Genomic DNA, 27,350 nt, shown 5'->3' with positions numbered 1-27,350 from the left:
AAGCTCTTTCTCAGGTCTCATCTGGACACGTCGGCCGAGCTCCGATTCTCGTTGGGATCTCTGGCTGAAACCCAGTCGGACCACTACCGCTCGGCCAAGGTCATCCGCCGGCCGAGGAGAGGTCGGATGGGTCTGCGTGAAACGAAGGTGAGCCTGCAGTCTTTCCGCTTTCATCAGTACTTCTTCGTTTTCATATCGAACTGGTCGAGGTTAGAAATTGGCACAACCCGTAAATCTTCATGAGAACCCCGAGGCTGTAATTTTGCTCTAGTACTAAAAGTCTCCAATACGGTGATATAATTAACCTTTGGTAAAGCTGCTGAAATCAGATTAACATCTTGTCTTTTGGTACCTGGGGAGAGAAAGGCCGCTTTCAGAGGTGATTTCGGTCTCAATATGCACTCATACTTTGGTGCTGCCATCTGATTTCTACAGAACATCAGAGTTCTGATTACATAACAGAAAATATGACTTTGATTATTTGTGGAAAAGGTTTTCAGTTCCCTGAGGAATGAAAGATGAAATTAGAAACTTGTAATCATCGCAGCCCGTCCTTGCCTTTTCTCTGCAGGCCAAATCTTTGGGGGAGCAGGAGTGGCGCTCGCAGCAGCTCGGGGTTCTGGGAGGCCACCACTTCGAGAGCGACACGGAGATGTCGGACATCGACGACGACGACAGGGAAACGTTGTTCAGCTCCATGGACCTGCTGTCGCCGAGCGGCCACTCTGATGCACAAACTCTGGCCATGATGCTGCAGGAGCAGCTGGACGCAATCAACAAGGAGATCCGGTACCTGTTCCTCCAGTGCTTTCATGGGTTCTTGTGCATGTAAAAGCAACACTGCTCTGGTGTTGTTAGCAGTGCTGACTCAGGCGTGTGCGAGCTGACCAATCAGAGAAGACTGTGTGTTAAAGGAGCTAAAACAGAGGGGGAATACAGAGCTGCAGTTATTCTCAGACATATTGATTCGCTTACTTTACTTACTGCTTTCCTCGTCCATTTCACTTCAAATCCAGCCAGCACATGATGTGTTTTTAAGATCATGTTCAGGAAAGCTGAGCCGTTTTGGATTCCTTTTTGCAGATCAAAACATTGCTGACTTTTTGGGGGTGATACTCTGTTGTTGGATTAAACCCTCCTTTCAGCGGATGACTGTCTCCGCTGCTTTTAAGTTTCTTCACGTTGCCTCGTCTCTACACTCATCCTCGGCTCCTTTTCCGATATTTCAGCCGAAATCTATATTTTTAGTATTAAATAACACAATCCATTAAGAACAGGTCGACTACGGAGGCAGAAAAAAGTATCGCGGAGAAACTTTTCGAGCCCTTTTTTCAGCATAATGTGCCCGCCCACTCGTCACCCTTATGATCAGTATTTTCTAGACGCTCTTATTTTCCCACAAATATGCTAAAATATGGCTTCACACGCGGCCTCTGACCGAACCATTACGCTCACTCGAAGGTATCAGTTGTCTGTGGATGTCTCTTCCTGTCTGTGAGCCAGGGAAAGTGTGATCTGCCTCTTGCTTGTTAATGCTGTAATTATCTTGCGCTGATAAGTATTCATAACCCCAGGCGCAACTTTACTTGGTTCCTTATTTCAAGGGCTCTTAACGTGCCTTTTGCTCTTTGCTAATTTACATCCCCGTCAATAGACACGGTGCAACATTTCTTTCGGGAGGAGTTAATTCAAATGGGATGGCAGATAGTGATCGTGAATCCAACATGTTGAGCTCTCGGCTAATTACAAAGTTAGACCCTGGATATGTTAAAGCTAATGACCTGACTTTTAGCCTTTTTATCTCCTCACTATGGTCTTTAATTAGTGTTCCTTATACTGTAGGTATTTAACAGGATTTGTCGGACAAATCTCCAGAAGTCCACCTCCAAAGACCTCCACAGATAAGGCTAAACTCTGCAGCAGTGATACCGACATGCTCGGAAATAAAAGTGCAAAACCTTCATGACCGCGGCTGACTTTTTCCTCACTTCTTCCAAAGGCTGATCCAGGAGGAGAAGGAGTCGACGGAGCTGCGGGCGGAGGAGATCGAGAACCGGGTGGCCAGCGTCAGCCTCGAGGGCCTCAACCTGGCACGAATGCACCACCACGGAGCCTCCATCACTGCCTCGGCCACCGCCTCCTCCTTGGCCTCCTCCTCCCCGCCCAGCGGACACTCCACGCCCAAGCTCGACCCTCGAAGCCCCGCCCGCGACATGGAGCGCATGGGGGTGATGACACTGGTCAGTCGCTTTACTGCTGTTTTTATCAGACCACCAACCAAATATATATTCATGCCTGGAAGGTGGAGTGCAGAACATCAACAGAACCGCCCTCAAGTAATGCTTTATAGTTTCCATTGCATACTGTGAGCTTTACAGACGTGTCCGGCAGTTTGAGATTTTCACACTGATGAAAAAACAGATGACGGCCGGAGATGCCTTCAAGGTCGTGAGGGATTTGGTGTCCTTGCATCACACGGCAGCGTTTAGAGTTCTGAGTATTATGTGAAGTCTGAGCAGGTACTTTCAGGGATTTATGTCTTATTTTTACAGATTATAGCACTTTTTTTTTAAGTTGTACACAAAATATGTCTCACTCTGTTGTGCAAAGCGTGCCATATGTCCGCAGCAGCTCCTGCACAGAGCCGGTAGGTGGTGGCTGTTTCAGACATCAGTCTTGTGATAAGAAATTCAGCTGTTCTGTTGAGGTTTTTCTTCTTTTTACTCAGCGTCTCTGCATGTTAAAGCCGTAAAGCTACAGAAGACATAAAATTTTCAAGACTTCTCGCTGCATTAAACGAGCGTGCGGAGAGAGTCGTGACTGAAGCTGTCTCGCTCCGTCAGCTGTCATGATGCAGCCCAGATGTCGAGGCTTATAGTTTCTCCAGAAATAGACAATAACGTCTCGCGGATCCTCTCTAACTCTCTTCGATCGACTCTGCAACACTCCAGATGTGACCAGCGGAGAAGAAATACCTCCGAAAATATTCACGTGTGCACCAGAAAGAAGAGAAGAGTCTAATGCGGGATGAGGCTTTGATTTTATTGGTCGCGCAAATGAGCTGTGTACCAATCCGTCTTCGTCCCTCGGCATTGATCCGAGCACTGATGTGGTCGTATCGTGATTATCTAACGGTGTATGATGTTTATGTGAATGAGCCAATTGGCTTTCATTTATTACCAACATGGAAATCATTTCAAAAGCATTGACGTTTTGTCTCTTCTCTGCCCCGCAGCCCAGTGATCTGAGGAAACACAGGAGAAAGGTACACGCAGCCTCGCTCGTATAAACAGATTCTGAATGTGACAGCCGCTTTAACGACACCCCGGATACATTTGTGTCGTGTCTGAGGGTCACGTCTCTTTGCCCTCGCCCCCTCAGATCGCAGCCGTGGACGAGGACGGCCAAGACAAGGCCACCATCAAGTGCGAGACCTCCCCGCCTCCGACGCCGCGCACCGTCCGAATGACGCACACACTGCCAGCCTCCTCGCACAACGACGCACGAGGGTAGGGAGGAAGAGGTTTTCTTTTTGTTTGATTGCCTTCCTGTCTTCCGTTCTTTCTTGTGAAACGTTAGCTTGATGTTCTGCTTTTCAGATTTGCCGTCTTTAGCTGTGCCTGGTTTCTCTTTGGATGATAATGAGATGGTTTCCTGCCCACGTAGAAGCTTCCAATTTAGCCGCGGTTTTGCCATGAATAATTTTCATTTTTTTTAATCTGGGTACTTTTTCACATTTAAATCACAGACAGTAGCAACAGTATTTAGATTAGTCTTCAGTAATTGGCACGAATAAATAAGCTGAAAAAGGGAAGTTTGTGAAAGCGGCAGAAAAACATGTTTCTTCAAACAGGAGACCAGGGCAAAGGAAGGTGTTAAGAACCGTTAACTCTCATCACTTTCAAAAATACAAACACTTTTTTAACAAGCTTAAGAACGGCAATTATCTCATGTTTTTCTGCGTTCGCGTCTTCAGGATCGTGGCCTCTCTGGAGGCCGAGGCCAGCGCACTGAGCAGCGTAGCCAGCAGCCAAGACTCCCTCCACAAGCAGCCGAAGAAGAAGGGCATCAAATCCTCCATCGGACGGCTTTTTGGCAAGAAGGAGAAAGGCAGAATGGCACATCTGGCACACAGACATGTCATGGTAGATCCACAAGGTGGGCAGTCAGAACATGTTCCAGGAGATAACAGCAGCCGTCAGTACTGATTGCAATATGCTGATCGTTCAGATAACATCTAGTTTAGGTAGAACTAGAAGGACTTGCAGGGCAGAGTGGGACAGCGAACCTCAAACTGAATTAAACAAAAACTCAGCATGATATAACATCTACTAATAATAGCAGTGATAACATTTTAGACCATGTTTATGATTAATTTGGTGGAAACCAGATGCTCCAACACTTGAAAAACTCAACAAATGCATACTTGGCATACCCACAAAGCAGCACAGAAATATGATCGTAAAAAAAAATGGCCGTCTATTAAAATAAAATACAAATAATTTGACAAATACTGTGGATTTATTGTGCAAAATACTGCACAATACAATCTGTTGCAGCAACAGTCGTTTATAACAATTAAAGAGGCTCTGTGGAACAACTGTGTTGTGCTGGAAGCCAGTCGTTAGTTTATGTTAGCGGACTCCATTCCTGAACTTTGGCTAAAGAGAGAAACACTCGAGAAAACAATGTGCATAAGTCTGAAAATCTGACCCGAGGGTCGAGACGAAGGTCTCATTTTTCACATCACTTTACAATCCTCTCACATATGGCCAATAGATAAGTTATCAATACGTGTAAATTACTAAAAATGGTAACAAAATGTATAACCGATACCGATACTCGAAACAAATAGGGGGCAGCATGCCACCTGTTAACTGCTGCTAACTGTAGCTGCCCTTAGCTAATTAGCTCAGTTAGCTGATCAGCTAACGGTTTTAGCTGGTAGATCTGGGACCAGGGGAGTGTCCGCTAGCACAGGAGCTTTAAACTTTAGTATTTCATTTGTATCATACTGAATGTTTTTCTGACAGTAACCGCTGATATCTCGTGTTCCTTCTCCTTCTCCCAGCGACCATGATGGACGCAGACATGGCGGGCCAGGACATGGGGGTGGGCAAGCTGGGAACACAGGCTGAGAAGGACCGCAGGTTGAAAAAGAAGTAAGCTTCGTCCAAAGAACCACATCACAGCAATAACACCCCGACATCTTACACACAAATATCCATTTAACATGATGACCGTATTAAGTTCACGGTCACATTTATGAAGTCCTCTAGCTGTATGCTTTTAGACCTGACCTTTGACACACAGACAGAGGCCGTAACCTCCACCTCCCGTGTTTACCTTTAGCTCTCTCGCTCTGTGAAAGCACGGCTGTACCTACTGTATGTAATATCATAACCCACATTGAGAGCAGGAATCGATAGAGAGCAGAAGCCGGAGATCGGCCTCACTGTATTCAGACGCAGAGCCAAAGTCGGACTATTGATCCGAGCTGAACAACCAATTAATCTCACACGGCTACTTTGTCAATTTGGAAGCTATAGATGTGCTTTTTCCCCCCAACACGCCACCCGTAGATTACACTCACGGTCAGAACGGAGGATAAACGGGGAACCTCGACACAAATCAAATCTTTCAGCAGGATGTGTGCGTGTGTGCGTGTGTGTGTGTGTGTGCATTTGCCATGCCCCAGTGCCAAATGATGAATGTCATTTGCTCGAAGTGCACATCGAGTTGTCATGACGAATAACTTTGCCTCCCATGTAGTCGGTCAATAGCGAGTAATGTCCGTTGTATGTTGACGAAACGTGTTGTTTCTTTCCTCCACTGCACTGACTTCTCCATAGCGGTGTCCGGGATTAAGGCCTCACCACCACCTTGCATCTTGGCGCCTCCTCCACACTGCATGCCATTGAGCTGCCTGCACTATTTTTTCCATTTCAGCATCTTGATCGATCAATACCGCTGTGGTGGTCTCTCATTGTCGGGTGTGGTTTTTGTTTTTTGATTTCATTTTCTTTTCTTTTATTATCTCCTTCAAGAGGGTAACGACCAGGTATCTGAATGTAACTGAGCATCTGAATGTGAGGCCATGGAGGGGGGTCTTGCTGTGTTTTTTCAGTGCATTTCTCATTTCCTCTGCTGCACGAGATGTTGGTCAGGACTGCATTGTAGAAGATGACTTGGTCTCCACCGATGCTCCTGTGAACGAATGTCCTCCATTGTGAGATACGCGTGTGTTGAGTGCGAGTGCTGATGATGGTTTAAATGCTTATTTAACTCATTAACATTTTGTGTACTTTTGTCTCCCCGTCGCTCTCTCTCTCTCTCTTTTTCTCTCTCCTCTTTGACTCTCTCCTCTCTTACCCTTCCTCTCCCTCTCACCATCCTCTGACTCTAACAAAAAGCGGGTAAGTTGTGAGGATGTATAAACTGACCTCCTGGATATTGACCATTGTCACTGTCTGCCATCTCTCCTGTCTGTCCCCCCCCCCCATCCCCCGAAAGACCAGTGCCAAAAAAGCCGACGTCTCTTATCTGTTTATCTCTCTATCCTATCATGGCTGTTTGACGACGCCATTGCGCCTCTTTCTTTCTTTTTTCATTTACCATCTGAAGACGTTTCTTCCCCCCTTTTTACAGTTCAATGGCCGCTGCATCCATGGCTGGACAGAGAATGTGCCGCCGCTAAAAAACTGGGGCTCAATTTTTGTCTTCCTCTCCTTATATGTGTCTCTATCTATTTGTGTGGAATAACCAGCTGCAATATCTGGTTATGGGAAATGTTCTTTTTGTTTGTATGATTTTGTCATAACCTTACTTCCCTTTCCCCAGCTATGTTCAGTGGATGTATTCCTCCATGCATTAGCCCCGACCTGAACATAAAAACATGGGGCTCTCTCCCCATGTGCTGGATAGATAAGACAGTGAATGTACCTGGTTGTGTTTGGATCAACACATTTCCTCTGTCCCCTGTAGGCTTTTTTTTTCTTTGTACGCCATGTATGCTGTGTTTAAGTGCCCTTTCACTGTACTGAGGCCTTCAACGCTGAGAGTGTCACATGTGTCATGTTTATTACCGAGCCCACTCTTTCCATTTGTCAAGTTCTTTGACAAACACACTCAGGGAATGTCGATTCAGAGTTTTCCTGTGATGAAATGTGTTCACGAAACAGACCGAGATCCGCATTGTGTGGGTGCGAGTACGAGTGTGTTCCCTGGTCGCCTTGTTCGTCCGGCATTTTTAAGCGGTTCGTGAGCTCGCCGCGTCTCGCCGAGCGTGGGAGGACGCGGCGTGGCACAAATAGATCCGCGCACGACGGGCCGAGAGCGCGTGTTCGCCCGCTCTTTGTCGACGAGGTGCAGTTTGCATCAGCGTCTCTCAAAGCGAGGCAAAACAAAAACAGCACCCGGCACTCTTAGGTTTACGCTTCAACACCAGCTTTAGAAAGAAAGGGGAAAAAACATGGAGCGCAGCCCAGAAAATGTGAAGAAAAAGTTGCTTTTAAAAATGCAACGCTGCGTCATTCAAGACCTGCGTCAACAAAAGTGTCAGTGAGAAGAACATTTCTCTCAGCAGAGGATGAACTAGGATGAGTTGTGCTTAAAGTAAGTTATTTTAATCAAATGTGTACACAAATTTTCATTCTGTGTTTTAAAATACACAATTAGAGACAGTACATAGTAGATGTAATACTGTAACACTAATTTGTTACATTGCTGTAGCTCAAATGTGTTGAAGATTGACGCAACAGAACAATCTCACCTCGAGGTCCATTTAAAATAGGAGCTGTTCTGGAACTCTTGACCGTATTTACATCATCATCAAGAGCAGATTGAGTTTGATTAAAACCACAGTTAGTCATTTCTGTCGCTCCAGGTCCCTCTGTCAAAACAGTGAAAAGAAAAGACGAGGTCGTGAAGTAGTGTGGGATCATGGGAGTTGTTGTTAGACTACCACTGTTTCCGCTGAAAATCTGACACGATTCAGGAAGAAATGTCACCGTGTTAAAGTTTTATTCAAGTTGTGTTTGGGCATGTTTGCGCTCACTTCCTTCCCCCACTCTGTGACGTATCACCTGAAGTTATAGAGACAGGAAGTGAACCACGTTGTTGCCTTGAATAAAATTACAGATTTTCTGGGTTTAGGATACTTTAAGCACATTTTTAGACATTTTAATGCAGAATTGCTACATGTTACATCCTTAATCTGCACCAGAACAGCTACTGAATTGACCTTTGGGTGACATTGTTTTAAGTACTGGTGTTTCAAACTCATAAATGAGCCTGAATTGGTGAAGATTTAATGGCATTTGTAGCATCAAGCTAACCACAACAACAAAAACTTCCACCTAATGTCATTAAAATCTGTTGATTAGTTTAATTGTCCTGCTAAAAACAGCAATAAAACATCAACAGAGCTGCTCCTGCGCTCTATTTATAGTAAATTTAAGATTAGAAATCCTGCAGGTGTGTGACGGGGACAAACGTCAGCGCCAGGATTAGAGATTTGAGAATGAATGCGGCGAGTGAATGCCCTCATAAATACAGCAGCGGCGGCACAAAGCCCGTGTGTGCGAGCGTGTGCGCCTCTTTGAGTGCAGTGCGGGTTGTGAGTGTGCTCCGCTCAGATGAGTGATAAAAACACTGCCCTTTTCAACACTCTTAGTGTACAGGTGGACTGGGAGATAAAATGTGTACGAGTGCTCACCTCTATACACACACACAGTCCTGTACACACACACACACACACTGTTACTGAGGGATTTTGTGAAAGAGGATGTGAGGGTGTGGTGTCGGATCGGAGTGAGAAAATGTGTGTTTGTTACGATGTACGAGCGCACGTGTATTCACACACGGTCTCCTCTGTCCCTGCACTCTCAGACACGAGCTGCTGGAGGAGGCCAGGAGAAAGGGTTTACCTTTCGCCCAATGGGACGGTCCCACGGTCGTAGCCTGGCTGGAGGTGAGTTCATTAATCCTTTAATGGCAAATTAAGTCGCCTGCAGGATACGTCAGGCGTCCGTACGAACCCAAGAGCTTTACTTTCCCTGCTCGGATGCTTCCTGTCGACCTGCATGTGCCCCCTTTAGATAACATGCAGAGTATTGCGTAGTTCATGTTTTCCCGGCCTGATGCAAAACATCTCTGACATGATCATTTTCATATTGTTCCTTTGCTCGGTCCATTGTGAGTAATTGTGTTGAGCTGCGACCCAAAAAAAATCTGCATTCAAAGCATCGATTATAAACCAGAATAACAATTTATGATGAATCATCGCAGTGAATCACTCGCTCAGTTCCTCTGGCTGATATTTTTGGAAGACGCCAGGATGCAGAGTAGATTAACACAGACGCTCTGCTGCCCCCTGATGTTCAGCAGGTGACCTGCAGCCACCAGACAGCTCATGATGGCAGCAATCTGGCCCAGACCACCATTTTCCAGTTATTGGTGGTCAGATTGGATTCTTGGGGCTGAGATTTGCCGATAACTGTTGAGTGATTTGGTGCTTGAAACTTTGGATGAATACAGTAAAGTTTAAATTAAAAACTAGAATTAATCACCTCTCCTCTTTCTGTTTTCCAAAGCTGTGGTTGGGAATGCCGGCCTGGTACGTGGCGGCGTGCCGAGCCAACGTGAAGAGCGGAGCCATCATGTCGGCCCTGTCCGACACCGAGATCCAGAGGGAGATCGGCATCAGTAACCCTCTGCACCGGCTCAAGCTGCGCCTGGCCATCCAGGAAATGGTCTCCCTCACCAGCCCCTCGGCCCCGCCCACCTCCAGAACCGTGAGTTGTGCAGGAACTGCGCGAACACGGACGCAGACCGGAGTCGTAGTCCTGCAAACTTTTGTCAGAGGCGAAGCTGAGCGGGAGGGAAAAGTTAGTAGAAAGCAGAAAAGAAAGGAGCTGTGAGGATGACAAGTGGAATAGTCAAAACATTTTGGGAAATATGCTGACGATGATGGAGATTTCTGCCTCCAGAGCAGCTCTGACAAGCGTTTGCATGACTGACCGTCCTCTCTGCAGACACGGCTGACACGTGTGTTGGCGGTTAGCAAACACAGCCGTTACACGATCACACCCGGCACATTAGTCAGCGTTTTTATTTTTTTTTTACATCTCACCCATTTTTTTTTTTTTAATCGTGCAAGTCTATGTGATGTAAGTGAGTGAATATTACAGTGGGAGTCGGTGACGGCCTGGTTTATAAAGCATCGCTCCAGCGTGTCCTGTAATTTAGCTCTCCAGTCACTTTCACAGCTCCCTGTTGTCATGGTAATTGCACACAGCCTCTGAGGACTGTGTCGTTTCTTAATGATAGTGACTGTTCTCACTGCAGAGCCACGACTAATACGCTTTATACTGAAGGTGCACCAACAATGCAGACCATATATCACACATGAGAAGTCGTGCGCTGTTACATAAACCCAGAATATTCATTAAAGTGTTTTTAGCGTCCACACAAGACTGTGCATGCTGTAAGTCATAACTCACCGGCTCTTGCACTTTTTCTGTCCTCTCCTCCTGTAAAATAACACTAGCAGTACTCTTTTACGCTCCCCCCCGTTCCCCTCACCCCTCCCTCCACCACTTAGCTCCACTTCCACACCTCATGAAACTTTCATTACGGCACATGCGACGCCACACGTCCGATCACAAACTCCCCCGACTGTGACGGGGGCCCCTCCGCCTGTTGTCACACTTAAAAGCCCCCCTACGCACTCAACAGAGGGGGTTAATTGACCTTGTAAATATGGTGGGACGTGTATATCGAGCAGAAAATTGAGAGAGGAAAGGATTGGTCATTTCACCTCGCCATTACAACCGGATCCCCCCCCCCCCTCGAACATGCAGAGGGAGCGGTCCACTGGTAGGAGACACGAAGTCTGAGCCGTATAAGGTTTCTCCGTAGCAGGGGAGGTAGTCCAGCTTTCATGTCCTGTTTCTTCTTCACAATAAAATTCAGTGAAAAGCTTTTAATGTGAAGCAGTTTGCATGCTGCTGCTGACCCTGTCACATCCACATACCGGCCCTGCACCGCCCCTACCATTCATGTTCGTGCTGCATCTCGTGGACATGTAAAAAAAACACTGATCTAACACGGCTTCAGAGATTCAGGTCGAAGCTACAAAAATCAGAGCTGAACACAGAGAGACTTTCTAGTTCGCAGCAGAGGCACATATTAGTCCAGCAGTCCGAGACAGAGGTCGGTCGTGACGTAGCAGAGGTCGACCCTGCTGCATAGCAAGAACCGCAGCAGCTATCCCCAGCTGTGAGCCAGCAGTAGAAGTATGTGTCATCATGGCCTGACTTAGCACGGTGTGGCTAAGGCGCACCGACCCCGGCCTGTGGGAAAAACCCTCCTGGATCATTCTGGATCATGACAGCTCGACGTGCTGTGCTGCAGAGCAATCAATGCTGCTGAATGATATAGCAGTAAATTACGGTGGAATAAAGGGTCGGTTCACACAAATCACATAAAAATAATCTGTGTTGAGATTTCTGCCTCCACTGTCCCAATTTAAAGTGCTGTGTTCTGTCCATTCACCTACACTGTGTTGGGACGGCTGCAGGAATCTCAGAGATGGATGAAGTCCCTTAGTTCGTCGACAGAAATTGAAAGCTATTGTATGACGATCAATTTATCTTAGATTTCAGTCATTTTTTGGGCAAAAATGCTGTTTTTCATTGTCTTATGTATGAGAGTAATTTGCCGATCTGTTGGGTTCGATCTTTGGCTCTGAGAAATTGTCATTTCACACTTTCTTTCTGACACTCTGTGGACAAAACTATCAACAGATAACTTTCTGCATGCCAGCACCTGAAATCTGTCCTTTAATTTGAGTGAACTGACCCTTTATTAGCTGAATACAGATGGAGAGGGATGAGTAATGTGCGGTTTCTGTGTCTGTTGGTGTTTTTGGTACTAATTGATTTTGTCTTCCTCGTCGTGCATGGCAGCTGTCTGTTATCTGTCCTGTGTAGACGTACTGTATGTAACTGGGTCGTTCTGTGTTGTACTGTGTTGTGATTTTTGTCCTCTGCCTACGCCCTTTGACCCCTTGGCGGGTCCGGGGGCCAGTTCATGATCTGACTGTGATGCTATAACACTATTGGCTTACAGTGGTGCTGCTCTTCTTCTTTAACACTGCTTGCCCCTCCTACCGGACCTCTACTACCAACCCTGCCGCTGCTGCTGCTCTGTCTCTTGGGCTCTGCCCCCTCCTGTAGCCGTCAGGCAATGTATGGGTGACCCATGAGGAGATGGAGACCATGGCAGCCCCTTCCAAAACGGTCAGTCCCTGTGTGTCCTCTACCGTCGTCCTATTTCCTTTCTCTGTCGGTCATGTGTGTCTGGCTGTGAGAGTGGGTGTTGGAGGGAGGGAGGGAGGTCTGGGTGGTGACTGATGGAGAAGGCATGCGTCATTTAACCCCCGTCCTGCTCTGTGAACCTCGTATGAACACTAATTTCAAACTGGACGTCAGACAGAGGAGCTTCCGTCAGTTATGCCTTTCTTTAAAGGGACGATGTGTGAGATATGGACAGAAATGTAGTTTCAAACATGAAAAAGATGAACTTACATTATCACCAGAATGTGAAGAAACTGCAGTTGACTATGAGCCTGAGTCCAGATTTTACAGATACTGATGCTCTTATCGGTTCCTTTTGATTATGAAATATTAAAAAATATCAATTAAAAAAAAGATTAAATTCGGAAAACAGGAATGTAATTTAATGTTTAAATATAACTTTTGTTTCTAGAGCAGCAATAGCACAATGGCAAAATCACTATAAACTCATAATATCTCGGTGGAAACGGACCGAAAATGTCAAAAAAGCATATGATATTCCTCACATCAAAATAAGTTTAGAAAGAATGAAGAAGGAGCATCGGTCCTCCTCCCTCTGCTGATGTGATACACTGCCTGAGAAGAATTTTTCCTCTTAGAAGTTGCAGCACCGTCAACAAATTCAACTTTGGGTAACAAAAACATATTCGTCGCAGCAGGACCAATTTCTGATTGTGAGAGTCGCCAGTAAAAACAGCTACTTTGAGTATAACGAGCGCTGCTCAAAGTGGATTTAGGGGCCATTTTGGGTGCAGCTGCAGGATTTGTTATGGTACAATCAGCCCGCAGTGGGGATTACTATCCTCTCAAAAGTGTACTTGTTTCTTTTTGCTTGTGTTTCAATCAGAAGTCACAGTCTGAAGAGGGGAGCTGGGCTCAGGTAAGAGGAAGCTGCTGTATCTGTCCAGTAAAGGTCGTTTTCTTTTTACATTTACAGCCCAGATATTAAAGAAAAAAGGATTCCGTAAGACGTCTGTTTCTTTTGCTGACTTGCATCTGTCCTCAGACTCTAGCTTATGGCGACATGAACCATGAGTGGATAGGCAACGAGTGGCTGCCCAGTCTCGGTCTACCTCAGTACCGCAGCTACTTCATGGAGTGCCTGGTGGACGCACGCATGCTGGACCATCTCACAAAGAAGGACCTGAGGGTGCACCTCAAAATGGTGGACAGCTTCCACAGGTACTGGACTCACCTCGGTGACGGCATGGTGACTGTCAGCAGAGAGGATCATTCGTAGGCTGTTTTTTTAGTAGTGAACGGATGACGAAAAGGTTTTTTTCTGTCACCAGAACAAGTTTACAATATGGAATCATGTGTCTGAAGAAGCTCAACTATGACAGGAAGGAGCTGGAGAGACGTAGAGAGCACAGCCTGCATGAAATGAGAGGTGAATGGACCCAAAAAAAACATCAGAACCAACCAAACGCAGGATGTTAAAGACACTGACAGAGATTAAAATGAGGTTCCTCTACTTGTGTGTCTGCAGACGTGCTGGTGTGGAGTAACGAGCGGGTCATCCGCTGGGTGCAGAGCATAGGCCTGAGGGACTACGCCAACATCCTGCTGGAGAGCGGTGTGCACGGAGCTCTGGTCGCCTTGGACGACAACTTCGACTACAGCAGTCTGGCGCTGCTCCTCCAGATCCCCAACCAAAACACTCAGGTACCAACACACGCCTATATTAAAAACACTGCGAGGGGAAATGTGACCATAAGAGAACAAGAAAGCTGCTCTGAATCTGAACTGAGGTTAGATATCTGGTCTAAATCACTCTGCTGGATGTGACTCACTGCTTTTTCACACTGAATACGGGAACATTTTAATCCCTTTAAAGCGTTTTTCAAGCTAAATATAAAGGTGCTGATTATGGGCAGAAATATCAGCCGTCACCAGCTTCAGTCAGTAGAGGTGTGTCGGTATCAGCCTTCAAAACGCTGGTCGAATCTAAATCAGAACATGCAGATCTGCCAACTGTCACTCTGGCACGCTGCCCTGTGAATTTCCACTGCTCATCTCATCTATAATCAGGTAAAATGGATATGCGGCGCGAACAGCGTAACGTGTCAGCTGCCTCCGTTACCGTCCTGCTAAAAATAGCTTGTGCAAATCAGAATGTGTTGTGTTTTGCTTCTCCTCCCCTCAGGCACGTCAGATTCTGGAGCGAGAGTACAATAATCTGCTGGCGCTGGGCACCGACAGGAGACTGGATGAGGTGAGCTCCACTGTGATGTCACACCTCTGTGATGTCAAATGTCACGACGAACAAAGCTTGTTAGTCACAATTACATCGTCCAAATTAATATTCACGATGGTTAAAGATGTTTTATTGTTATTACCAGATGTCTGCAGCTGCATTGTCACCAGACTCCCTTTACAATTTGCGGGATTTTAAGCGTTTTTGAGTGAGGAGGACTTTAACAAACTTTATGAAACTTAATACAACAAGTTCTAAGTTATTCGTGCCTTCTTGTAAATTTGGCATTAGATTCAATACATTTACATTTTCTTAATGTCGGCTTATCAAGGCATCACTCTACCAGCCTGTCTGCTTCCGTGTCTAGTGTGTCCTACCTCCCCACGACTTTTCCAACTGATCTCACCATTTACACTAGATTTATTAAAGAAGTCAACGCTTTATTAAATGAAACAAAAAAGTGTATTCCCATACGATTTATAAGCTGTTCTTATGACTGCAGATTTTACCGTTTGTGTCTAAATAAACATGCTTTTCTTCTGTCCATCAGTATGACGACAAAGACCTCCGAGGTCCGTCGTGGAGGAGGCAGTTCCCTCCCCGAGACGTCCACGGTATAAGTATGATGCCCGGCTCAGCAGAGACGCTCCCTGCTGGATTCCGTCTCACGGCGACGTCCGGCCACTCACGGAGACTTCCCCCTGAGGGTAAGCGCCAGTCCCCCGCACCTTAACTGTGACACCTCTATTCACCCATTGGCTGATTATTTTTTTTGCAAGGCCTTTGTTGTGTTGACATTTTCTGAAACGTGGTATTCATAATCAAAGGTTAAATCCACCTGTTGGTAAATGGAAGCAGCACACCTGAGCGCAGGAGTCGCTGCTCCCTGCTGTGTTGTGACCATGTCTCTTGTTCTCTCCGACTCTGTGACGGCTGCTCTGCAGTCCTCTATGAGGCGCTGGATGACAGTCCTGACGACATGTATTTGGATTGGTTTCAAGGTCAGCTATGCCCCACTGAAGGTCCCGGGCTTGTTGGCCCTGCGTGTATTATGACTCTACATACACTCCCCTCCTCTTCACACATGGTCTCTGCCAACCACTGTCCTGCTGTATCTCTCCTTTTCTTTGTGGTTTCTCACCCTCGAAACTCTCTCTGTCTCTCTCACTTCCTCTCTCGAATCTCTCTGATATCCAACTCCAAGGGCGGTTGTTTTGCAGAGTTGCAAAATAGTCGTGTTTAGTCACCCCGGTGGTAAGAAACTAGGGGGTCAAGTTATGGATTAGGACCCATGCTTGCTGGCGTAACCCTTGAAGTTTACAGAATTAAAGCAGCAAAACAAAAGGTGGCTGAGCGGTGCTATGTAAGTTGGCCTGAATCAGGAGGTTTACATAGGGGGACAGTACGTCTTGGATGTCTCAAGAACTCAAACTGACAGTTTGTGTCATTTCTCATCCCTCTGCTGTTAAAAGAGGACAATGGCTGAAGGAGGCTTTCGTTAAAGGATAATTCCGGGTTATTACAACGTAGTTTTGTAGTTTTGGCCATCATTTCTGTTTGTTCAGATAACAATGTGCCAGATTATCCACTTCACTCAGACGTAAACTAAAAGTGAGCGTCCCTTTGTGCATAGTGAAGTTCCTGGTGCCTTTTCGTGACATTCTTATAAAAACAAGCACATTTATACACAGCGGGCAATATTGTGCAATAATTTGCAAACACAATTATCGTGACAGGCCGAGGACAAATAGAAAAGATGGTCAGGACTAAGTTGAGATCGACTCTAGGTCCACTTACTCACTTGTTCTGGAGCTTTCCACAGTATCACACAGGTCTTCTTCAGTAGATCTAGTTTGTTCAACTTGTAACTGCACATGATCATCAGCACCTCTAGACCTTGTTTCCACCGTCGATACTGAACTTTAAGCTCAACTAAAGGTGATCAGAACCACTGACTGTATATAAAGAGGGACCACATGACTGGAATAAATAAATACTGGACATTTTTCTGCTCAGTTTGGTTTTTAACAGTTATCTGCTGAGCCCTGCTTGCAGTGTTAGGAAGTTGAGACGTGTTGTCTTTCTTTAGATGCAACCAGTGTTTTGTACATTCACAGTTCTGTGACAGCTGAGCAAACTAAAGACGCTGATGAAGATGAACTGAGTGATACGAACAAAAAGCCCTGCATAAGTACATAAGCGGTCCTTAACTTGAACCATTAAAGCTCCAGATCCACGTTGTGACGACCTGGACAGTATCCTTTTGAAAGGATGCAGAGTGTATCAGCAGCTCCGTCTTCACTCTCTCCGAGCTGCGATACACGACTGGAAATCATCCGTCTGCGCCGGCCAATGTTCTCCTCTAACGAGATGTTCCACTGAAACAGCCTTCCTGTGTTCCTCTGTCTCTACTCTCTGTGCTCCCCCCCCGGTCTGTGACGTCCACAACACACTCAAATCTTGTTGCTGGTGTCAAATCCACTCAAAATCAAAACGTCCTTTGAGTGCGTGCAACACGGCTTCTCCTTCTGAGGGCCGACTCGACAAGTAAAGTCTCCGTTTGTGTGAGGAGAAGTGTTTTTGCTTGTGATCTCACTCACACACACCGTTGTTGAGGACGACCAAGTGGAGGAATGTTTCCTTCTCACTCTGGGTCCATGTGATGACGACGAGGCTGTAAAATTTCCATGTCAAATGTCTTTCTCTCTCGCTGTCTCCCCCTACAGTCGGACCCTCTGCAGTGCAGCGGCTGGACAGCTCCACGGTGAGAACCTATTCCTGCTGAGGGGAGGAGGAAGAGAGGGACCTTAAACTGTACGCTGTATGTAACCCAACACAGAATCTCGCTCTGTCAAATACACAGCTTTCCTTCAGAAGTGCTCAAAAAACAGATATCAGATGAAAGTGAGGATAAGCATGTCCGTCTCATCGGCTTGGCGAGCGTCCGCCGCGTTTCTGCCAGGTAGCTGTGATGAGGTGACGGGAGGCCGCGGGGCTCGCAGCGAGCCACGGTCTCACACCGACGTCTCCGCTTTAATGTCCGTCCAAAAAAAGATGAGTGAGTCACGGTCGAGGCTTTAGAGATCTGCTTCAAACACACGAGGAGTTCTGCGCCGTACGCAGATTAGTTAACCACGTTCGTTTACGTGATTATGATTGTTCAAGGCTCCTAAAAATAGGCCTCGTAAGTCTTTTTTCCAAAGTGAGCTCGGCCCAGTTTCACGTCCAACTGTTGTCTTTGTTCTGCCAGGTGCACAGAGAAAGTGTGATTTCTCTTAAGCGTTTTTGATTTGGCACTCTATCTGACGGAGCTGTCTCTCTGTATCGGCATTATATTCTCAAAAGATGAAATGGCAACGAGATGCAAAAGCAAGCTGCAAAGAGAGAACGCCGAGTTCTGCTTCAGATGTTTTGTTTAGCATAAAAAGTTGAGGACGAAAAGGACAGCTGGCAGCCCCCGTACAGCAGGTATCACGTCCCGGATCGTGACGCTATTAAATCATTATTTTGCGTCATGCTGCGCTCCGGACAAAGCTGGAGGAATTCCCAACTGGAAATTTCCCACCTTGACAAACGCAACGCTGAACTGATGTTCCTTTAACACACACGATCAAACCCTCAGCAGAGCAGCCGACTCGCATCTCTAACGAAACAGAGGAGGAACTTTACGGCACTTTAATATTTGGAAATGTCCCTTAACGTTCTGTCCACCAGCCTGATACGAATACTGCTGTCTGCAAGTACAGCCGAACTTGTTCCTAAGGGTGTTGCCGTTCTTCTTCATGAAGTCGGGGTAGGTGGATGTGTCCGAGTTTGTAAGTTGGAACCGCGACTTGAACTGGCGTTTTACTGCACATTGTGCAGCATGCGACACCTTTAAATGAAGAAAGTTTCGCCTTTGTTAGCACAAAGGTGATAATTTGTTTCTCTGTCTATTGAAGGACATATTTAGGGAATCATATTTGTTACATCAAACTAAGGCACTGAGGTTTTTCTTACAACTTGAAGGGTTAACTGTAGTTACAAACGACAGATCCCACTGTTGAGCTTTCTGCTGAAAAATCATCTTAACTGTCCATTAATTCGTGGCGCCGCTTGTACAAAGGCTGCCAACAGTTCGAATCCAACATGTGGACGTTTGCGGCATGTCACCCACTCTCTCTCTCTCTCATCTCTCTAAGCTGTCCCGTCGAACAAAGCCATGAAACAGCCAAAATAATTAAAGATACATTAAAAAGCTGTTGATAAATTCATTAGATGTCAAATTTCTGTCCCAAACTTATAACAGGAGAAAGTACTCTCTTCCCAAAACAGTTGTAAATTGCTCTCGAAATGTCTTTAAAGGGAATAAAGATTGTTCCAAACTAGAAGGAGAGGGTCTGTTTTACACTTCAGATAAGATTAAAATACAGTGAATACATTTGAAGCAGTTGTAATTGGAAGAATATAATCCGCACATCTGTTACCAGTCTGTCGTATCCTTTATCTACTTTGATACATGATGTGTGACTTTAAGGAGAGCTCACAGCAAAACAACTGTTTCAGTCATTCTGTACTCGCCCTCGTGTCGGTCCAGAGAACACACCTGGATGTTGGCCTCAGTTCAACAACAAACATCCGAATCTCTCTGCAGCGAGTACGACCGGCAAGAAAACTATTGAGTCCTGCACAAGTATTACTCCGAGCCTCCAGAATGTAATTAGAGGCGCGGCTGGAGGCACAGCAGACAGATAATAATGATAAAAACACTGCCACTGCAGGGCTGTCATGTACGATAGGAGTGTTAGGGAAATAAAGAAAACAACAGTGAAAGAGGAGAGATAAAGGGAAGAGGGAGCAGAGGGGTGCTGGAGTCAGCGGGGAGAAGTTTGTGTGAGTTACTCCTTCATAACCATAATTTTGTGTTTCCAAAGAATTTGCTCATCCCAGGGAGCTGCCTGCAGGCTGTTACTAATGCTTTCATCAGCTTATTCTCCTTAACTACTCCCACACAGCAGAAAGAGCAAAGTTCAGACGGAGCAAAGGGTTGAATCCTGGTACAGTACGAGAAACAAAAACTCATTTATTTACTGAACTATCTGCTGCGGCACACAGTTTGCTGCCGACTGCCTCTATTTTTCCAGCCGCTGCACGATGTCAACACCACAAACTGAGACATACAGTACACGATTTCCATAGAGACGCCCTGAAAAACAACCATGCAGCTTTCTCACTTCATTTCAGGCTTCTGACAGCACCCGAATATACAGAAAACCATAGTTCCAACTCTGTCAGAGTTCCTGTCACGTCTCATTCTCACTCTGCAGTGTTTTACTAAGGGTGTTTTTCTGTTGATCAGCATCCAGAAAGCACATTAAATATCCTTAATTCAACGTTGTGACACAATAAAGCATGAAAACTTAAAGAATACGATTAACATTTCCAAATGGCTCCTTATAATATGTGCATCATTGTTATAGTTTTACCTTACAGATGAAACTGTGCTCAATTTGAACTGTTTCCAGAGCGTTTTCTCACCTTAGATCAGTTTAAACAACAGATAAACAAGGCGATAGGGACGTCCTAAACTAATACGACTGCTTCCGAAGTCACCTTCCCGGCTGTAAGTCGAAATGAGCTGCACGAGATGCCAAAAAACCTGTGATTACATCATCTTTTCAGGAAGCCTCCCTCACTTTCAGGATAGTCACGCAGCAGTTCACTGAAAACGACTGGTTGTGTTTCCCGCAGGTACAGTTCTGAATGGAGATAACTGGGGGAGCCGCTGGATGGGCCGACCTGCCGAGGAAACAAAACCATTCTGACGACACGCACTGCCAAGAAGCCCTGCTCTCCTCTCTGTCCTCCCCTCCCTCCCCCTCCCTCCCCCTCCCTAACCCCGACTCCCCCACGCCCCCACAATGCGGGCACCAGACGCCGGTGCTAACCTGTCCTGCAGGCTACCCCCCCCTTGTCCCCATTTCTACCTTTTACATGTACAGTAACTTGTCGAAGCATAACGTACTGTGTATTTCTTCTACAGGAGATGTGTAGGTTATCTGTACATAAATATGCCATTTTTTAATATATACACACATCTATGTATAAAAAAGATATTCAGAGTTTGTGCAAAAAAAACGTCCCTGCCACCTCATTTAGTGGACCATAGATTAATATATGCTGCTCTTTAAACTGTCTCCATATCCCCCCCGCCCCTCTAGATCATTTTGTACATATGGTTTTATTTTTTCATTGTGCTGATGATGATGATGATGATGATGTGCTGCACCACAGAGAGAGGAAGAGTCTGGATGTTGTGTGAAAACCTGCCCTCTAGTGGTGTACAAAAAAACCCCCACTCTGAGCCCCACCAACAAACGTCATTATTCTTTCTTTTACGGACTCATTAAACAGGAGCGTTTTTAAAGATGACGCGTCGACGCACCGGGACGACGTGACAAGCACTTTGATACAACCGCATCAACTCAACGGACTAATCGGTAGCCAAGGACAAAAAAACGAGAGCTGCTCACCGAAAGTTGCACAAGAAACTTTCCTCTCAGAGAACAAAATAAAAAAAAAAAGAAGAAGAAGAAGCAGGACGTCGTCCGTAGAACCTGTCACTTGTTGTACTGTATGTTTTTGTCAGGCGACACGTCAACACTAAAGGACAACTACACACTCAGCCGAGCTGGCCTTCTCCCCCTCAAACCCGCCCTCAGACACCACGTCGACAGAACCGAGGAAATAACTGAAAGACAGACTGCTTTAGCTCATTGTGTGCGTAGAGTGTATATGACCATGTTGAAGTGAGGTGACTTTTAATGACAAAAACCTGTTGCTTGCTGTGACTTACATTGGTGTAAACTGTTAACTCTTTGTTTCCGTCGGAGTTTCCGGAGGGGGGGGGGGGGGCGAGGCCGATCGTACGGCGCCTCTCCCCCCCGCGTTTTCTGTCTTTGAGTTATTTCTGATGGACGACTCGAACCGAAGTCTTACGCTTTTCGTTTGTTTTTACATCTTTTTTTTTTTTTTTTCTTCGATTTGCACGAACAATGAATCATTTTATTTTGTGTCCATTTTTTTTATTTATTCTTGTACTTTGGTCAAAACTAAGTGGTGAGCAAGCAAAATTTTCATTGTCAATAAAAAAACAACTACTGTCAGCGAACGTCTTCGTTATTCGTCATCGAAAATGTTTATTGCTCATTTCGTATAAACAGCAGCTGCAGCTTTTTACATCATTGTTCAGATTACATAAAAATAGAATGTTAATAATTACAATATTACAAGTGGAAACATTAAAGGGACGGTTCACCTCAAAATCAAAAATACATATTTTCTCTGCAACTCGTCCATCTAAACTGTTTTGGGGTGAGTTGGCGCTTTTAACTTTTGTTAGAATGAATTTCCTTCCATGAATATTAAAAAAAAAAACACAGGACATGACCTTGGTGTCCTCAGCGGTTGCCACAGGCCTGCAGCCGTAGAGATGTCTGCCTTCTCTCAAATACGATTAAACTAGACGGCATGTGGGGCTTAAAGCACCAAAATGATACATTTAAAAACTCAACAACGATGTCTCTTTCCAGAAATCACGACCAAGTTACTCAAGATAATCCACAGATCTTGTTGTGAGCAGTTTCATGTTGGAACTATTTACTGTCCGTATCACTGCACAGAAGGAAGCGTGCATCTACTCATGTACGAGAGGCTAACCTGGTGATCGTGAGTTGATGCAGGCTTCCTTCTGCGTGGTGATACGGACAGAAATAAGTTCCTACTGTACATGAAACCAAACTTTTCTTTGGTGCTTTGAGCTCCACCAGCCGAATGCTATTCAAGAGATGGCAGATTAACCCTAACACTCTACGGCTGATATCTCCAAAATGCGACAACTCACACCAAAACACTCTAGATGGATGAATAGAGCTACAGTTAGAGGAGAGAGGGGTGAATCTTCTTCTACTTCCCCGCTTCATGGATTTTTCACAGTTCATAAAAAGCGAGGAGATAAAACTTCAAAGTCAGCGTCTTCCTCCAGCTCGACTTAGAAAAATAAGACTAATCATTCATTTTACTTCTACTCCTAGTTCACAGTTTAGAGCCAGTTCTTAAAAAGTCGCTCCTGCGGCCCATAATTGATCCAACCTCAGTGTTCTTTGTTCTTCCTGCTGATGCGTTCAGGCTCCGGGAGGTCTCAGGGCTTTTTCTACCTGCATCTCGATGTCTTTGAACACTTCTGGGTCCTCGATGGTTGGAGTGATCTGTCGGGAAGGGGGGGGGGGGGCAACACAAGTCTCATTTAAAAACAAAATGAATGCAGAAAAAACCTGCTAATGTATCCATGGAAACCTTAAATGTACATCTTTAAACTACTGGATTAAAAGTATCACTTCCTGAGTTTGTCATCTACCTGCTGATCAGCAGAAACCAGAGTCAGTAACTATAAAGAGATGAAATCCCAAATGAGCCCTCAGTTTTGTTTTAATGAGTGCAGCACCTACTAATGCGCCACCATTACCTGAGTCCTGAATTGCATAATGAGCTTTACTGTTTCCTGAGCAGCTGTAAAAGTTTTGCACAGGGGACAAAAAACAAACACAAAGTGCATACAAACAACATTTCCCCTCAGCGATTTTATCCTGCAGTGCTTTAACTGTTTAAAAAAACTGCTGGAGATGGGGGCGAGAGCCGTGTCGTACCTTGTAGGGCTTGCCGTTGACCAGGTTGGCTAAAGAGGAGCGGGGGATCTTGCCAGAGCGCGTCTTCGGCAACCCCTGGACAAAAAGCACTTTCCTAAAGGCAGCGACAGGTCCGATGGTGTCTCTGACCAGCTTCACCATCTCATTTACGATCTCCTCTTCGGTTTTCTGCACACCTGAGACACACAGGACGTGACACCAATGAGCACATGTAGCTTTAAAGCCATCTGGAGTTAGATTTTTGGTTACGGCCGTCATTTTGTGGGCAACATATCTTACGTCAGGGTAAAAATAATGTGACAGAATACTGATACTTCAATGCCACACTAAATCTGCCGTGCCTCACCATTTTTGAGTACGCACAGGGCCAAGGGAACGACGCCCTTCAGAGGGTCCTCCAGACCCACCACAGCACAGTCTCCAACTGCAGGGTGCTGCAGCACCGACTGCAAAACACACACATAAACAGCTATTTTGATAATTGATTCCTCGTTTGAGTCATTTTTCAAGCAAAAATGTCAAACATTTGCTGGTTCCAGCTTCTTAAATGGCTAAATTTGCTGCTTTTCTTTGTCATTTATGACAGTAAAGGAAGAGTCTTTGGGTTTTGGACTATTAGTTGGACAAAAGAAGCAATTTCAAGATGTAATTTTGGCATTTTTCACAATTTTTTGACATTTTATAAACTAAACAAATAATTGATTAATGATTAAAATGATCAGCAGATTAACCGAGAATGAAAACCACCAGTAGTTGCAGCAGTACAAACAAAGAAAAGTTGGAAAAAACCTTTGTGCCACCTCCTCCATCCCTCTCCTACCTCCTCCAACGCTCCTGCAGAGAGCCTGTGGCCGGCCACGTTGATGACGTCATCAGAGCGAGACATGATGTAAAGGAAACCCTCCTCGTCCACAAAACCTGCGTCCATGGTGTCATAGTAGCCCTGAAGGTGGGACGGAGAGAAGTGATTGAATGGAATGATCAGGATGTCTTCAGTACGAGCGTTTCATTAGAGGTTGCTTTTGTTTTTATCATTCAAACCGCTCAACGGCTGCAAAAACAGAGGCTCTGTAATGAAAGATTTCAACAGCAGAGGGCCACATTGTACCACTTACTCCACAACATGACTGATGTAGTGTCATAGAAGCAGATTTGGAACAGTCCTTTAAATAAAATACAACTGTTCTTCAGTCAGTTAACATCAGAAAGTGAGGAAATGATGATATATCTTACTGGGAACTTAGTGAAGTACAGCTCCTTGAACAGATCGCCGTTCTGCCACAATGACAGCGCCGCACCAGGTGGTAAAGGTGACCTGAAGGGGAAAAGTATATCAGATTTGACCCAATAAAGCCATGATGATGTGAAGACGGAGGACAGTCTAGACACACAGTCAGACTCCGCTGGACTTAACCTCTCCTGACACACACACGGCAGAAAGGAGAGCTCAGTCACTCAGTCTTTGTTTATCCAGAGACCGCCAGTAATCCCCCGTCTTGACCAGCGGCTTGACCAAGATGATCCCATTTCCCGAGTTTGAACCCCTAACATGCCTCTGCATAGATTCATTTCACTACAGGCTAAAAGTCCAAATCACAATTCTTCATTTTAATGCTGGTTTGCAGAAAATTGAGAAGCCGAGGACCCTGAGAAAAAGCATCCTTTGAGAAATGACCTAATAAATTGAGCTTCTTGACCTTTTATTTACATCTGAGGGTCAATAGGACTTTTTGTTGAATAGAGGTGAGGATATATGCGGGGTTGATAGATTGATTCGATGATCAACGATCCAATAGCATCGATGCAAAGTGAAAACATCGATTCATATCGCCGCCATCGTTGAGATACGCCTTTATTTTGAAATTCCCATGGCACGTCTGTGTCACTGTTGCCGCCCAAGCGCAACTCCTTTCTAAATAGTGTTTTCTTTTTATTAAAAACAATAGATTGTTTTCCATTTAAATCGGAGGCCCCTGTATCGAATCGAACCAAAATCGTACTGTGGCTGACTTAGTGATATATCGGCAAATATCGTATCGTTGTCCAAAGAATCAATATAATATCGTATCGTGATGTAACCTGCGATCTACACCCCTAGATACAACATTTAAATGGTCTTCAACATGTCCAGTTTTAGGCAGTGTAACAAGGGATCATATGAGGTCAGTGCAGATAATTACAGCAGGGAAATAATTGCATAACGGAGCATCAAAATGCATTTAATCTCATCTGTTAGTCGACATTTTGGCATATTTTTAACTAATTATGCTTTTCAACAGTGATGGGGACAAAATTGGTCATCTCAAACAAATGCCCATCCGTGCCAAAGCACCCAGATTAGATTGTGAAGTGGCCCTCAGAGTATTATGTATTGTGTGTGTGTGTATTCTGATCCTCAGCACTGGATTTGGTAGAAACATGTATTCATTTCGATAGTGCTGGGATCCACGGATTAATTTGTTCACTGTGGGATTTTAACTGAACTCTGAACTGAACTCAATCCCCCACAGTCCTCCAGGTCTTCACACCTGAGTGCACGGACCGCTCAGAGCCCCGGCTTTGAGCTACCATCAGTTAGTGGGACGGACACCCCTGACGAGGTCAACAACACTCCAGCTTCTCCCCAACAACAGTTGTTGTGGAAAGTTTGCAGTTATATAATTAATAACAAAACTTTTTCTTTTCTACCTGAATGAAAGAAGCTTTCAAAAATTAATATCTCCACTTGTTTTCTCTTTGTTGTAACCAACCTTTGATTCTACGTGATATTAAAGTGGCTCTATCACAGTTAGAAGTTATTCAGTCGCAGATCTCCCTAAATATATCTTCAAAAGGGAAAAATGACACTTTTCATGTGAAAGTGTTAATAACTGCAGACATCTAAAAAAAAAAAAGAAAGAAAGAAAATCAAAGATGTTATATAACTCCTTCATTATTTAATATTTTTTTATTACACAGATGGAATTTTGTACTTTGTGTGATACCTATTGAGCCTGTTTTTAATTGGGTTCATGCCATTTTTGAAGTTACAGCTTGTAACGTCTTGGTTCATATCCGGATCTCAGTTCATCAGCTCCATACACACATTATTCCCCAATTTCAAGCTTGTCTGAACTCATTTGTATGCATATGTATAGTTAACTGAAATGAAAACACGTAGTGCTTAAAGCCAGAACAACTTACAACAACTTCCCTCTCTGTAAGTACTGATTATGATTTTATGGAGCTGTGTGTGCAGCTTTTGATCCAACAACAGGGCTGGCACAGACTCTCTGCCGCACTAAAAGGAAGTACAGTCACACAGCCGTGCCCTACCTGTCGTCATCCCTGAACGCTCTGTACATTTGAATTCCTTGGAAATCCCCGTTGTTTGGTGCTGAGTCAACACCAGCAGTTACAAAGAACAGGGAAATGGCAGTTGGAGAGCGATAACAGACAGGTAGCTGGCTGGAAGATAAGGCAGCGCAAAGGGCTGCAGGAGCTTTTGATGAAGTCGAGCTGTGCACAGGCAGCTCTCTTACAGAAACAAACACACGTGAAGCTCTTTGTAGTGGTACATTATTAAGATTGATGGTTGAAAGATGAGAGTTTATGTCACATTTTAAATGTGTGTGCGTGTGCGAGTGACAGACGGAAGGTAAAGCTGCTCGCACGCCTGTGAACAAAACCACTCAGCTTACCTCACCACGATATTTCCCAGGGTCCTCGGCTTCACCTGCTGCATGTCATCATCGATCACGGTGACTGGTGGAAAGGGAAGAGCAGGCAATTCATATTCAGCGGCGGCGTTTCACCCACTGGCAAACTTGAAAAGCAATAATATTAAAGACCCTGCAGGGAATTGCAAGCAGCCGCTCAGAATTACACACTCCTGTTTTCTGTATTTTTTAACTGTAGGGAAGCAATTTTGACTGAGCGCATTAAAATAATGACAAAGCAAAATGTGGATCTACAGTGCGGACTCTTACCGTTGTACCCTGGAACAGGTTTTCCAGCCTGACCTGCAGGTGGCGTGAGCGAGTTCCCCAGCCCGATGCATGAGGAGGTGATGGCTGAGCCGGTTTCTGATGAGAGAGAGAGGCAGAAAAAGAGGAGCATGAGGACTCATAT

The 27,350-nt window shown here is 45.2% G+C and overlaps 2 protein-coding genes across 8 annotated transcripts in view; one reads left to right on the top strand and one right to left on the bottom strand.

The window, feature by feature from the left end:
• ppfia2 (PTPRF interacting protein alpha 2) overlaps positions 1 to 21,701 on the top strand; it is a 172,746-nt gene extending 151,045 nt beyond the window's left edge. For 2 of the 7 annotated variants that reach the window (XM_084345449.1, XM_084345450.1), the window contains exons 14-31: positions 15 to 147; positions 572 to 789; positions 2,000 to 2,240; positions 3,236 to 3,265; positions 3,382 to 3,509; positions 3,977 to 4,158; positions 5,072 to 5,162; positions 8,890 to 8,971; positions 9,594 to 9,794; positions 12,240 to 12,302; positions 13,207 to 13,239; positions 13,366 to 13,541; positions 13,652 to 13,749; positions 13,849 to 14,024; positions 14,506 to 14,574; positions 15,107 to 15,263; positions 17,283 to 17,377; positions 20,287 to 21,701. In XM_084345449.1, coding sequence (XP_084201575.1) covers positions 15 to 147; positions 572 to 789; positions 2,000 to 2,240; positions 3,236 to 3,265; positions 3,382 to 3,509; positions 3,977 to 4,158; positions 5,072 to 5,162; positions 8,890 to 8,971; positions 9,594 to 9,794; positions 12,240 to 12,302; positions 13,207 to 13,239; positions 13,366 to 13,541; positions 13,652 to 13,749; positions 13,849 to 14,024; positions 14,506 to 14,574; positions 15,107 to 15,263; positions 17,283 to 17,341 — 2,137 coding nt within the window. In that variant the 3' untranslated portion in view covers positions 17,342 to 17,377; positions 20,287 to 21,701. Of the gene's footprint in view, positions 1 to 14; positions 148 to 571; positions 790 to 1,999; positions 2,241 to 3,235; positions 3,266 to 3,381; positions 3,510 to 3,976; positions 4,159 to 5,071; positions 5,163 to 8,889; positions 8,972 to 9,593; positions 9,795 to 12,132; positions 12,303 to 13,206; positions 13,240 to 13,365; positions 13,542 to 13,651; positions 13,750 to 13,848; positions 14,025 to 14,505; positions 14,575 to 15,106; positions 15,264 to 15,500; positions 16,055 to 17,282; positions 17,378 to 20,286 lie in introns of those variants that run through there. The other 5 variants (XM_084345447.1, XM_084345446.1, XM_084345451.1 and 2 more) reach the window with 4 other exon arrangements.
• A 9-nt stretch (positions 21,702 to 21,710) lies between these two features.
• Positions 21,711 to 27,350, bottom strand: part of acss3 (acyl-CoA synthetase short chain family member 3) — a 45,816-nt gene continuing 40,176 nt past the window's right edge. The window contains exons 10-16 of the mRNA XM_084345452.1: positions 27,209 to 27,304; positions 26,921 to 26,984; positions 24,474 to 24,555; positions 24,061 to 24,183; positions 23,587 to 23,686; positions 23,241 to 23,416; positions 21,711 to 22,802 (exon numbers count right to left, since the gene is read on the bottom strand). Coding sequence (XP_084201578.1) covers positions 22,719 to 22,802; positions 23,241 to 23,416; positions 23,587 to 23,686; positions 24,061 to 24,183; positions 24,474 to 24,555; positions 26,921 to 26,984; positions 27,209 to 27,304 — 725 coding nt within the window. The 3' untranslated portion in view covers positions 21,711 to 22,718. The remainder of the gene's footprint in view (positions 22,803 to 23,240; positions 23,417 to 23,586; positions 23,687 to 24,060; positions 24,184 to 24,473; positions 24,556 to 26,920; positions 26,985 to 27,208; positions 27,305 to 27,350) is intronic.

The sequence above is a fragment of the Pagrus pagrus genome, assembly GCF_965226575.1.
Source record: "Pagrus pagrus genome assembly, chromosome: 23".
Classification (NCBI taxonomy): Eukaryota; Metazoa; Chordata; class Actinopteri; order Spariformes; family Sparidae; genus Pagrus; species Pagrus pagrus.
The sequence above is the reverse complement of the archived record's forward strand: the minus strand, read 5'-3'. Positions and strand labels throughout refer to the sequence as shown.